The sequence below is a fragment of the Lithobates pipiens genome, unplaced genomic scaffold, assembly GCF_037356315.1.
Source record: "Lithobates pipiens isolate NorthernLeopardFrog02 unplaced genomic scaffold, aLitPip1_a1.2 Scaffold_13, whole genome shotgun sequence".
Taxonomy (NCBI): Eukaryota; Metazoa; Chordata; class Amphibia; order Anura; family Ranidae; genus Lithobates; species Lithobates pipiens.
The window spans coordinates 201895172-201908765 of record NW_027507718.1 but is presented as its reverse complement, the minus strand read 5'-3'; the positions used below and the strand labels follow the sequence as shown (position 1 = coordinate 201908765).

Genomic DNA, 13594 nt, shown 5'->3' with positions numbered 1-13594 from the left:
AAAAGCTTCTACCACCCCAGTCACATTCTCATATATTTGCACTTGTGTAGTGCAGCACTTTTCTATATGGACACTTCACATAAAACAAATCATTAACCAAACCATATGTAAAATAACCATGAATTGGAAATAAAATTGTATTTTATTTGGAGCACATATTTCTGATATATGATTATTTTACATATGGTTAGTTATTGGTTTGTTTTATGTGAAGTGTGCATATAGAAAAGAGCTGCACTATACAAACATAACCATTATTTCTGTTATTTATCACAAAAATGAAAAAGAAAAATATGCAGTATTAAAGATGTACTTCCTGTCAAATGGCAAAACTTCACATATGTGTCACAAATGTGCATATATAAGCTTTTTAGAAGATATTTTAACATATTCAATTATAGTTAATCAATCTTTACAGTGTTTTAGTCTACTACCCTTATTGCATTTTTATTTGTTTTCTTTAGCTGGATCTAAAATGATTATCATTGCTTGATTTATTATATAAGTAGGAAACCAATTTATTGCTTGAAACAATGTTCAGGTTTGGAGTATTAAACTTAAATTATAAGTTTACCTTTTCACAAAAAATAATAAATGCAAATTTTTTGCAGGTAAAAAAAGGTGTATTTATTATTTTTTGTTGCAGGAGCCTGTAAAGCATTGCACCAGCGATCAGCAGACCGCTGGTACCATTCTGGTCTCCTGCAGATCTATCCTTGTATCGGCTTCCTCATACCTCATAGGACAGGAAGAATGAGGGAACTACCACAGCACTCACATCACCATGGTAGTTCATGGAAAACTACAAGACGACAGCCGCAAAGGCTGCCAAACCTTGTCGTTTTCCATTCACAGAGCTGTGAATGAGTGACATGGCCGGATGGGCAGAGCTGTCACAACATGGGGGGGGGGGGGGGGGACAGGAGGTGCGAGGCCAGTGCATTCATATCATATTATACGAATATAGGTAACAGGTAACAGGTTATGAAGGTAAACTTATCCCTTAGAGTACACCTAAAGGCTAGTTTTAGAATAGAATAGAATGGAGAATAATTAGAACATCTATCTATGTTGCCTCTGCCCACGTTAGGGAGATTCACCCTCTCTATTATTCTTGTTCACTGTTATTATTGAGAGTGAAGGACAATTAAAAATGTTGCATTGCACCAGAATAGGAACAGAGGGGAAATCTTCCAGTTCTGGTCACCCTGGTGACAACAAGGGATTCCTATACTTTGGGGGAGGGATTTCCTCTATAGGACAGAAAATGAAGGAAAATATCCCTATGGGAAACAGATAATGAAAACATTTTTTACAGGTGTTATAACCAATGGTGTATTTTGGTTTTGCACTATCCTAGGCAAGGCTAAAATCAGCCCCCCCCCCCCCCCAATCTAAATTTGTCTCACCCAGGGCTGGACTGGGACAGTGCACATCAGGGCACAGCACATCAGGGTAAAATGCACATTAGAGCACAGCACATCAGGGCACAGTACATCAGGGTACAGCACAACAGGCCACATCATGGTACAGCACAACAGGCCACATCATGGTACAGGACACATGGCACATCAGGGTACAGGGCACATGGTACATCAGGGTACAGGACAGGACACATGGAACTTCAGGGTACAGGACACATGGCACATCAGGGTATATGACAGGACACATGGCACATCAGGACAGGGCATGTGTCACATCAGAGCACAGTACATCAGGACATTGAGGCACAACACCTAAGGCACATGGCACATCAAAACACATGGGGCACATCGGGGTACACGGGCGCATCAGAGTACATGGGGCACATCAGGATACATGAGACACATCAGGGTACATGGGCACATCAGGATACATGGGGCACATTGTTTACTAGCCCTTTGCTTCAAATGCAGAGTAGCGCAGGAAGCATCTGTGATAAGTTCTCTCTCATGTCACGCTGCTCCCCATAGGCCCCTCCTCTCTTCTCGTCCATCCCAGATAATGTCACAAGCAAATGGGGATGGAAGAGAAGAGAGGAGGGGCCACCAGGGAACAGCGTGACATGAGAGAGAACTTATCACAGACGTTTCCTGCGCTACTCTGCATGCTAGTTAAATCTCGATCTACCCATCAGGCGGCAGCTGTCGGTAATTGATGGGTAGATTGCCGCGGACCTCCCTAGTTGAGAAATGATGCAATAGGCAAAATAGGCGGTCGTTGAAACCAGCCCACTGAGCCATCAGCCCATCGGGAAACTCCCGGTTGTACCGATGGCCAGTACCTGCCTGGTCCCACCCCATCCGCAGTATACCATTCTTGTCTAAGGGTCTGATGAGGAAGCTGCAACCATTCACAGTGAACAGCTGTGGCTTTCCAGTCAGTCCATGAAACATGATTAGTCCAAGTGCCACATATGTGGTCAATTGATCAGAGGATGGGGTCAGTGAGACATAGGACGGGGTCAGCAGGGCGGAGGATGAGGCGGCACTGGTGAGCACTAATGAAGAGGCACTGATGAAGCTGTGCTGATGTGCAGCACTGATGGGCACTGATAGGCAGAACTGATGGGCGGCTCTGATGGGAACTAATAGGTGGCACTGATAACATGATTGGCGGCACTGGTGGGCATTAAAAGATTGCACTGATGGGCACTAACATGCGGCTCTAAGGGCACTGATAGGTGGCACTGATAAGCAGCACTGATGAGGAGGCTTCGGTTGGCAGCACTGATGGGCAGCATTGATTGACAGCACTGATGGGCATTGATTGGAAGCACTGATTGGCACTGATAGGCAGCACTGATGGGTACTGATAGTCGGCACTGTTGGGGATGCACTGATCATCAGTGCCCTAATTATCAGTGCAGAAGTCCCTTTTACCACTTTGCACTGTCACAGCGTCAGGAAAGGAATGCCTATAACTGGCGAATGCATTTATAATGTGATCAGCTGTAATTGGACACAGCTGGTCATGTGGTAAAGAACGGCTGTGATTGGCTCTTTACCCCAATCTGTGATCAGCTATGTCTGAAGGACACCAGCAATCAAATATTGCACCGGGGGAGGGGTTCTGGGAGGGCGTCAATAGAGATCTTCCCAGAATTGGATGGCCACACTGTAGCTATCATTTGGCTATAACAAAGTGTCATTTGTGCAGGAAAAAAAGTCTTTTAAAATCACTTGCGGCTATATTGTCGGCTCCCCGTAATACAGAGAACACTCAATGAGTGTTCTCTGTATTAGCCGAAAATTCATTCATTCATTGATTATGGATATTAAGGGGAACCCCGTGTCAAATAAAAAAAAAATGACGTGGGGGTCCCCCTAAATATCCATACCAGACCCTTTATCCGAGCATGCAACCTGGCAGGCCACAGGAAAAGAGAAGGGGACGAGAGAGCGGCCCCCCCTCCCTCCTGAACCGTACCAGGCCACATGCCCTCAACATTGGGAGGATGCTTTGGGGGTCTGTGACCCCTCAAAGCACCATGTCCCCATGTTGATGGGGACAAGGGCCTCATCCCCACAACCCTGAGCGCTGGTTGTGGGGGTCTGCGGGCGGGGGGGCTTATCAGAATCTGGAAGCCCCCTTTAACAAGGGGACCCCCAGATCCCATCCCCCCCTGTTTGAAATGGTAAGGTAAGGGGGTACAAAAGTACCCCTACCATTTCACAAAGAAAGTGTAAAAATGGTTAAATAAGACAAACACACTTTTGAAAAATTCCTTTATTAAAAATAAAAAAAATTAAAAAAAGATTCCAGCGTTGCTAATCCACTCTTGCTATCCAGCGACGGATCTCCAGGGTCCAGCGATGGATGATCATATCCAGCGACGGGGGATCTCTCAGTCCAGCGCTGTCCATACATCCGTCTTCTGTCTCCACTGCAGGGACACTGCGGGGATCCCAGCGCTGACGTTTTCAAAAGTGTGTGTTGTCTTATTTAACCATTTTTACACTTTCTTTGTGAAATGGTAGGGGTACTTTTGTACCCCCTTACCATTTCAAACAGGGGGGGAGGGATCTGGGGGTCCCCTTGTTAAAGGGGGCTTCCAGATTCTGATAAGCCCCCAGCCCGCAGACCCCCACAACCACCGCTCAGGGTTGTGGGGATGAGGCCCTTGTCCCCATCAACATGGGGACATGGTGCTTTGAGGGGTCACAGACCCCCAAAGCATCCTCCCAATGTTGAGGGCATGTGGCCTGGTACGGTTCAGGAGGGAGAGGGGGCCGCTCTCTCGTCCCCCCCTCTTTTCCTGCGGCCTGCCAGGTTGCGTGCTCGGATAAAGGGTCTGAAATTGATTTTTAGGGGGACCCCCATGTAATTTTTTTTTTTTATTTGATGCAGGGTTCCCCTTAATATCCATACCAGACCTGAAGGGCCTGGTAATTGAATTTAGGGGAACCCCCATGCTTTTTTTTTTTTTTATCAATGAATGAATGAATTGTCGGCTAATAAAGAGAACACTCATTGGGTGAACAGGCGAACAGGCAATGTTAGAGTCGAACATGAGTTCGACTCGAACTCGAAGCTCATCCCTATTACACAGTTCAAATATATATGTTTCCTGTTTTACCTGCTAAAGGATATGTAATTATGTACAGTCAGTCTTGTGATTTACATACACCTGTCACCCTACACATCCTGGGATATCATAGTACTATTCTTGGTTCATGGTTATTGCTTTCTGGATCACCACCCTGCTCAGTTGACAATGGTGATAATGCTGATTCAATGGGGCTGATTTCCTAAACTCTACACTGTGAAGATCTAAATCAGTTATCCAAATATGTGACAAGCACATTCCTGTTTACCGTATATGCTTTATTTATTTTTATTCATCAACACATGATTGGGTATTCAAGATGAATATAGTCTTTACTCAGTGAATATTCTCAAATGATTAGTAAATAAACCCTATTGTCTAAGGGTTCTTTCACACAAGCATCATCAGTTCCTTCATGAAAACAGAATCTTTTTACATCAGTTGATACAGCTATCTTCAGTTTAGTTTATATCAGTATAAATCCGTTGTTCGCATGTCTCTTTTTTCTTTTTCCTTTCTGTCGTTTTTGAAGAAAATAGTGGACAAAAGTATAAACAAAAAATTGGTTTCATGGCTAAAAATGAAAGTGAGCAGAATGGACGTAAATGGACAACATACTTTTACAACCATACCAGAATCCATACCACCACTCCAGTCCTTCACTTCCTGTCATGAATGGAAAATCCGAGTACTGGCTCCAATGTGATCAAGGCCAGTGTAGTGAAATGTATTAGGCAAGTGTGGTTCTTCTGGGTGGTGACCTTAGCAGCTGCTTTGTCGATAATGGAATAAAAAGACTGGATGAGCTAACATTGCAGTGCGACTCTTATCTTTCATAAATTTACATTTGTTTAAGTACACAAATACGAAATAGGACACAACCCTTTTCATTTTTTTCTGCAGACATGAAAAGACTTGTGTGTAAGGGTTTGTAAATGGAAGTTTGTCTATTTACATTTCCCCCGCTCATAGACTTCCATTGTGGATTAGTCCAGATTTGTTTGAAGAAATGATAGATTATGACTGATGCTCATGGACCCTGAAGAATATGCTGAAGTTTGAGAGGTGGCACAGAAAGCTCAACTGCTGGACCAGGAAAAAAAATGTCTCCTTTTTGGTTGTGCAATATGACAGTATGTGGATCATAGATAATTCCTTTATAAAGTAATTTTTTACTCCTGATCATGATAAACAAATAAAATATGTAGAAAACCAATAGACATCCTCTTTAACACATGACCCTTGCCTTACAGCACATGATGCTATTGGTCTTGTATTACCTTCGCACATTGCAACTGTTAACATGCAGCATATGTACGAATTAATATTTCTGCTATATTTACATAAATCAATTTGTTTTTTATCCATAACACCAGGGCCACCATCAGCTCCACGAAATGCTATATCCAACATCAATGAAACAAGTGTGTTTTTGGAATGGATGTTCCCTGCAGACACGGGTGGAAGGAAAGATGTCTATTACAATATTGTATGCAAGAAGTGTAACTCCATTTCCAGCGTATGTGAGGAATGTGGAATACATGTCCGCTATGTACCTCAGCAAAGCGGCCTGAGAAACACGACTGTAATGGTAATAGATCTGCAGGCACACACAAATTACACCTTTGAAATTGAGGCTGAGAACGGCGTGTCTGAGCTGAGCCCAGGATCTAGGCAGCATGTCTCTGTAAATGTCACCACCAACCAGGCTGGTAAGTGTGATCTGATATATTGTACAAGGCAAAGCATGGCAAAACTAAATAAAATGCCTTAATGGATTTTCAACTCTATTGCTGAAATGCTGAAAAAGTATTTATTTTATTGTTAGGTTTCATTTTGTTTTTTCCTGCTGGATTGGCTGTTGCTTTTAAATGTAATTTTGGTTTTGAGAATGAATGTGTATTGTAAACACCATGTAAATATATTAGCATGTTCAGTATTTCCGGTAACTACATTTCTATCTGTGTCCTATCTGAACAGAGGTGTATGGAAGATTAATCAATGCAATCTTCAGAATATGCAATGTCCTTCTCAAAATTGCCCATGGAAACAGGAGAAAAATATTTCAACAGATATTATTAAATTTAAATGTCTTTTTTAAAGGACATCAACTATCCTTTGATCACACTCCCAACCCCTCTTAGTGCATCCCACCAGAGAAAATACTTACCTTCCTCTTTGATCAGGTGATCTTCACTGTTTAACCCTGTCTAGTAGACATGTGCATTAGTTTTTGTCTGAATGCATTTTCGTCCGAATTTCAGGTATTTTAGTTTTCGTTTTGACAAACGATAATGAAAGTGCAGAATCCGAAAAACAAAAGATCCGACATAAATAAATGCTTTATTTTCGTTTTCGTTGTTAGAACAGTTCGATATATATAATAGGAGGTTCGAAGTGACTCTGACAATAACAATCTGCGTCTATAGAACCTGTGGTCGAATGTGCCTAACCTTACCTCTATTAGTCCAAGATTATATCGAGAAAAGATTTGACATAGAGAGAAAAGATTCGACAGAACGAAAAGATTTGACAGAGAGAAAAGATTCTGGAATTGGGTGGGGGAAGTAAAATTAAAAGAATGATGATGATGAATGTTATTGGCTGATTGTAACCAAAGAGGAGGAGCAGTAAAATAGCTAGAACTAAGTACACACGTACAGCCAACTTACTTTCACTTACGATTGCTAGCAGAGAGAGACACACACGCTGAATCATTTCAGAAGACAGTCAATCTTAGCTGGTCCATTTGAATTATCACTTGTCAGAGAACCCAAATTATTATTAAGCATAAGCACAGCAGCAGAACAATAGTGAAGCAAGCTACAGTTCAACTTAGCTTTTTCCTAATAATCTACTGCTATTGTGTTAGTGTGAGAACCTTATAGTGATACTAGTGTTGCTGTTAGTGTCGTTGTGATAGCCTCAGAGGCTGCCTGTGTTGTGGGGGGGATTTATTATTATAGAATCTTGTTAACTGTCTGATCAGTGATCGCTATCACCAGTCCACCAGTTTCTGTTTGAACGAGTATATAATATATATACAGAAACACTTGTGGATGGCCCAGGAACGTCCTCCAATGCCTCCATGTCACTCTCACAATGGGTTGCCGCCATATTTGTTATTATCAGTCACTCACTATCTGACACCTGACACTGTGAGACTTAGACCATTCATTCAACATGAACTACGGAGATTTGACAAAGCAGCGAAAAACACACACGTTTATAATAATATTCGACGGAGCATCGAAATTGTACGACGCTGCAATCATACATTTCCAGAGTCAAATGCTCCGCCTATAGGCTATATAGAGTTTAGCAGCTCCGTCGAATCTTCTTTATACATTCGACAGACACCATGAACCTTCAAAGACAGATTCGACCGTAATTCATGTGGATTTTCGGATGAATGCAATTTTTGAACGAAAAAGTAAATAAATAAAAACAAATTTAGGGAGTAACTAAATAAATTTATTTTTCGGACAAAAACGAAATTCCCAAATGAAATATTTCACTCTGCACATGTCTACTGTCTAGTGCCACGCAGCCTTTCTGGTGAAAATGTCTTCATCTTGGTGCGCATGTTCGGTCCGTCCCCACTGACTGAAATTGAGTAAAAGAAATTGCTGTACAAATATTTCTGCCCAATAATGATCATGTCAGCCTGCCCATTGCTAATATATTCAGCAGGGATAAGGTTGAGAGAGTGAGTGGATACATTAAAGACTGATAGATTGTTCACTTTGCAAGTGAAGTTGCATTCTGCAAGGGCAGATTGAAAGAAAAGCCTATCTTTATGCAGTTCTTAGCATTGGTAAGCCTTTAAAGTAAACCTTAACAACTAAATTCTCTTGTTTGCTACCTTTAGGTTTGTGAAATATAATGTTAAATCTATACTAGGTGCAAGAAAAACAAACTGTCGTGGTTTAAATACAGAACTGTCAGATGCACATTTCCTTTGATATCTCAAAGAGTCTAATTAGCCTTCCTAATTCATTTTCTGGACTGCGGTATAAATTAGTGTGAATGTTGGAGAGACAGGAGGGTTTGAGTAGTATTGCAGAGATGTATTATTATTATTTTTCCCAGAGCTTAATGAATGGGGTTAAATTTCCCTTTGTAAAGAATAAAGAACAAGAATGCATTTTTGCTTGCACATAACTGTATGATGGACATAACCTTCCCTTGCACAGTGCAACTTCCTTTGCAAAGTGACCAGACTGTTTACCTTTAGTAAATTAAAGCAGAGGTCTACCCTAAAATAAAAAAATCCATTAACATTCTCAAAAAAAAAAAAAAAAAAAATTGGAAAAAATAATGTTTTACTTACCAGAAACTCCTGTTGCTAGGCAGTCTTCCTAATCTGCCTCTTCCAATTCCGCAGTGCTTCCTCCTCTTCGGCGAGCTGCCCCATTGTCTTATGGGACATGTGTGTGTCCCAGAAAACGACAGGGCTATTCACAAAACACTGTGTGACTCACGCATGCACAGTAGGAAATGAGCAGGGAAGCCGCAAGGTTCCACTGCTTGTTTCCCTTCGTTGCGGTGGCAGTGTGGGCAGCTGCTCTGATGGAAGGATCGGCCTCGGGGGGAGGGGGGGGGCGACATTGCGGGCTTGCAGGACAAGTAAGTGTCCTTATTAAAAGTCAGCAGCTACAGTGTTTGTAGCTGCTGACTTAAAAAAAAAGTTGCGGCTGGAACACCGCTTTAACTCACCTATGTCCATACTTTGGCTACTAGAGTGTCTTATAAAAAAAAATGATTTGGATGAAAAGGAAGGCACACCTGGTGTCCAGAGAAATGTGACTTCTAAAACCTGATTCATGGAGCTGTATTAAAAATTTGCAATATGTACATCAAGCCAGCGAGTTTCGGGTGAACAGACAAGGAATGCTGCCTATACAACAAAAGCCGGAATTCCTGCCATTCAGGATCCTTGATACAACATAACCACTCATGGGAATTGTTCCCACCAAAAATAATGCAGCAACAGCCCTGAAGAAGGGGGAGTCTGTTCCCTTGAAATGCCTTGGCTTGATGTACATGTTGCTATTTTTTAACCACTTGACAACTGGGCACTTAAACCCCCCTTGTGACCAGACCAATTTTCAGCTTTCGGTGCTCTCACACTTTGAATGACAATTACTCAGTTATGTAACACTGTACCCAAATAAATTTTTGTCCTTTTTTTCCCACAAATAGAGCTTTCTTTTGGTGGTATTTGATCACCTCTGGGTTTTTTATTTTTGCGCTATAAATGAAAAAAGATGTGGCACTGATGACAGATGGCACTAATACGTGGCACTGATGACAGATGGCACTAATACGTGGCACTGATGACACTTGACACTGATGACAGATGGCACTAATACGTGCCATTGATGACATGTGATACTGATAACAGATGGCACATGACACTGACAGGTGGCACTGATGACAGATGGCACTGATACGTGGCACTGATGACAGATGGCACTAATATGTGGCACTGATGACACGTGACACTGATATGGCACTGATGACAGATAGCACTATGTGGCACTGATGTGACACTGATGACAGATGGCACTTATATGTGGCACTGGGGACAAATGGCACTGACAGGTGGCACTGGGGACAAATGGCACTGACAGGTGGCACTGGGGACAGGTGGCACTGACAACAGGTGGCACTGGGGACAGATGGCACTGACAGGTGGCACTGAGGACAGATGGCACTGGGGACAGGTGGCACTGGGAACAGGGGGCAGTGGGGACAGATGGCAGTGGGGACAGATGGCACTGACATTTACTCCGGGCACTTTATTTTCCCTTTTTTTTTTACTCATGGCCCCTACAGCTGTTTATCTCTCCCTCCTCACACGCTGTCTCTGTGTGAGGAGGGAGAGCCGGTGATGAGAGATGATCTCATATGTTTACATATAAGATCATCTCTCATTGGACACGCCGATCGCGCTGTAAGCGGCCGCTATGATTGGGACGGCCTCCCGGCAATTGGTGTCCTCGCTGCAGCCGTCTTTCGTCTATATCGCGGACGACTAGTGGTTAATAAAGATCCATGAACCAGAGTTTAGAAGTCCCATTTCTCTTGACACGGCGCACACCTTCCTTTTTATCCAAGTCTACATACTGAAATGACCTTAAGGTCACACAGAAAAGGCAGCAGCCCAATCCCCAAGAATGCCTATGACAGAAGAAGGCTCAAGGAGGTGGGACTTTATATAAAGCACATTGTTGCAAATTAATCCACTAAATTAAAATATGTATATACAGTATTTTTATTACACAGTCCTGAAATTAATATTTTGAGGATGTTTAAAAACACACAAGCCAAATGTTGCCAATTACGATACCCAAATCTACTTTCCCAGTAAAGGCAAGCTGTGCCTGGGCAGTGACATCATTGCAGTGCATATGGCCGAATGTCTGCTATCAGATGAATTATGAATCAGATGAATGCTTTATAGCTTTATTTATAGCTCCCTGGTTGGTAATTGTTGCCTTCCCTGAGTTTATTAGCCCTTAGAAAATGCCTAGATTAATGAAAGGATGTAATCCATTGTGAAAACATCCTGAGACTTTTTTGAATGGCTTTTCAGTCAGCGCCTTTGATCATGCACGCCTGTGTTGTATTTCTTTATCTAGCTGAGGAAAAGAACAATAAATCGACAACAAAAAAGAGATATATGTTTCTCATGTAAAAAAGAGTTTATTGAGCTGCAAGGAAAGGCGATCGCAATATTTTTCATAATGTAGCAGCAAATGTATGCCACTGTTATTCTGTGAAAAAACAACTTGTATTACTCTAAATAATGCACCGCCTGAATAGACCCACGATTTTCTACATTTGTTGAGCTGCTTCAGAAGAAGACAAAAAAATGGAGTAATAAAGAACAGAACAGAACATTGTGCTTTTACTTATTTTATGTATTCATTCAGTTAGTGGCAAGTCACTCTTGAATAAGTAGTGTCAAATTGTATATGCCCAACAAACAAGGCAGCAGAACTCCACAGTTGTATAATGCAGTTAGTGTGAACCGTATTAATTATTATTAATTCTATATAATCATTTATATATACCTACTTAAAGTGATTGTAAAGTTTTTTTTTGTTGTTTTTTTTTTTAAATAACAAACATGGTATACTTACCTCCTATGTGCAGTGGCTTTGCATAGGGCAGCCTGGATCCTCCTCTTTTTGGATCCCTCTTCAGTGCTCCTGGCCCCTCCCTCCTGTTGAGTGCTCCCACAGAAAGGAGCTTGCTAAGGGGGCACTCGAGCCAAGTCATAGCTCCCTGTGTCCATTCATACACAGAGCTACCATTTGGCCCAGCTCCCTCGCTTTCCTGATTGACTAACTGACTTTGATTTACAGCTGCGGGAGTCAATGGCGCCGCTACTGTGCCTCAGCCAATCAGGAGGGAGAGTCAGGGACAACTGAGGGACTCGTGGACATTGCTGGACAGAGAGGGGGTTTAGGTAAGTATTAAGGAGTGCTGGGGAGGCTGCTACACACAGAAAGTGTTTTATTTTAATGCATAGGATGCGCTAAGATAAAAAAAAACTTCTGGCTTTACAGCTCCTTTAATTCACGTATGCATACAAGAGAACTGTTATGTCTACCAACATATTTGTAATTCTGTCCATCCTGCACTGAGATGTGCACAGCTCTGCTACACAGCACAGACCTGTCTGGCAAGGCAGGAGACCTGTTTTTATGCTATAGTTCAGTAACACCTATAGGTTTGTCCCTTCTCCAGCCTGAAATTGGACAGTGAAAACAGAAGCAGAAGACTGATGCACTTGTCTTACTGTCACTCAGCTCTCTACTAGCATGCTTATTCCACAGCAGTGTCGGAGGTGGCTGAACTCCAGCTGAAATAAAACCCTGGCGGGCACTGGGGGATTAAAGGGGCAGCTTCTTTGGGTCCACCCAACAATGACTGGGCCCTGGGCAGCTGCACCTTTTGCCCAGTGGTAAGGATGGCCCTGGCTGTGGGGGTTAACAGCTATGGGTCTTCAGGGTCAGCTGCACGAAAGATGATCCGACAGGGACTTCCCCTCCCTGCCCTATTCTCCATTGAGAGAAGTTCTTTCATTGATTACACTGCATGTAAATAGGGGAAAATGCTGTAACTGATAAGACCCCCCCCCCCTTTCAAAGTCATAGACAGCTCTTGGTCTCTAGTAATGATCTCTAGACCATATGCATTACATGGGCAGCAAGGGATTAAATTAGGACCCACAGCTTTGTATATTACTGCTGTCTTTAGAGTAATCATTACCATTTACATTACATGTTCAGTTTAATCTGTACCTTGCTGAGTCCCACCCCTAAGGAACCCTTATGTATTAGATCCACATGCTTTACCTGGAAGCATGGCCCTTCCTGTTAACATTAGGCATACAAAATTACTGATTCTTTTTTCTATATTCTCAAGAACATTTTTACTTTTTGTTAACTTAAAATATATATTTTTTCAAAAACAGGGCACATTTACAGAAAGGGTGGCAGATATCAACATTTTTATTTCATTTTGCTGTGACAAAGATCACAAGAATGGAACCGCACTTATTCACTTGTGGCAATGCTGGTGAATACCTGAATTTTAATGTGCTGGAACACCGGGGTGGATTTACTAAAGGCTATTTGTGCCTGTTCACCGCAAGTGCAGTTGCTGTCTAGATCTAAGGAGAATATGCAAGGAAAATAAAAAAGTTTGTTTACAAATGGTTGAATGATAGGAACCAGCAGAGCTTCCCCTCAGATCTAGAGCAACTGCACTTGCAGTGCACAATATATTTACCTTTAGTAAATCAACCTCCCCGTGCCTATACATTGCAATATGTTGCCATTCATTCTAAATGGCATGTGATAAATGACACATACAGTATAAACAAAAGCAACAGGCCTTCACCACACTGCAGTTTAGAGATTTTAAAACACTGTTCTTTGCAGTGTTGTGTTGCCCTTCAAAAAAAGTACATGTAAAGTTTACTAACGTTACTGGAGAGTGCAAAATCTGGTGCAGCTCTGCATAGAAACCAATCAGCTTCCAGGTTTT

At 42.1% G+C, this 13594-nt stretch overlaps 1 protein-coding gene across 3 annotated transcripts in view; it reads left to right on the top strand.

Moving 5' to 3' along the window:
- Positions 1-13594, top strand: part of EPHA5 (EPH receptor A5) — a 512956-nt gene that overhangs the window by 322568 nt on the left and 176794 nt on the right. For all 3 annotated transcript variants that reach the window (XM_077476128.1, XM_077476127.1, XM_077476126.1), the window contains exon 5: positions 5905-6240. In XM_077476128.1, the coding sequence (XP_077332254.1) occupies positions 5905-6240 (336 nt within the window). The remainder of the gene's footprint in view (positions 1-5904; positions 6241-13594) is intronic.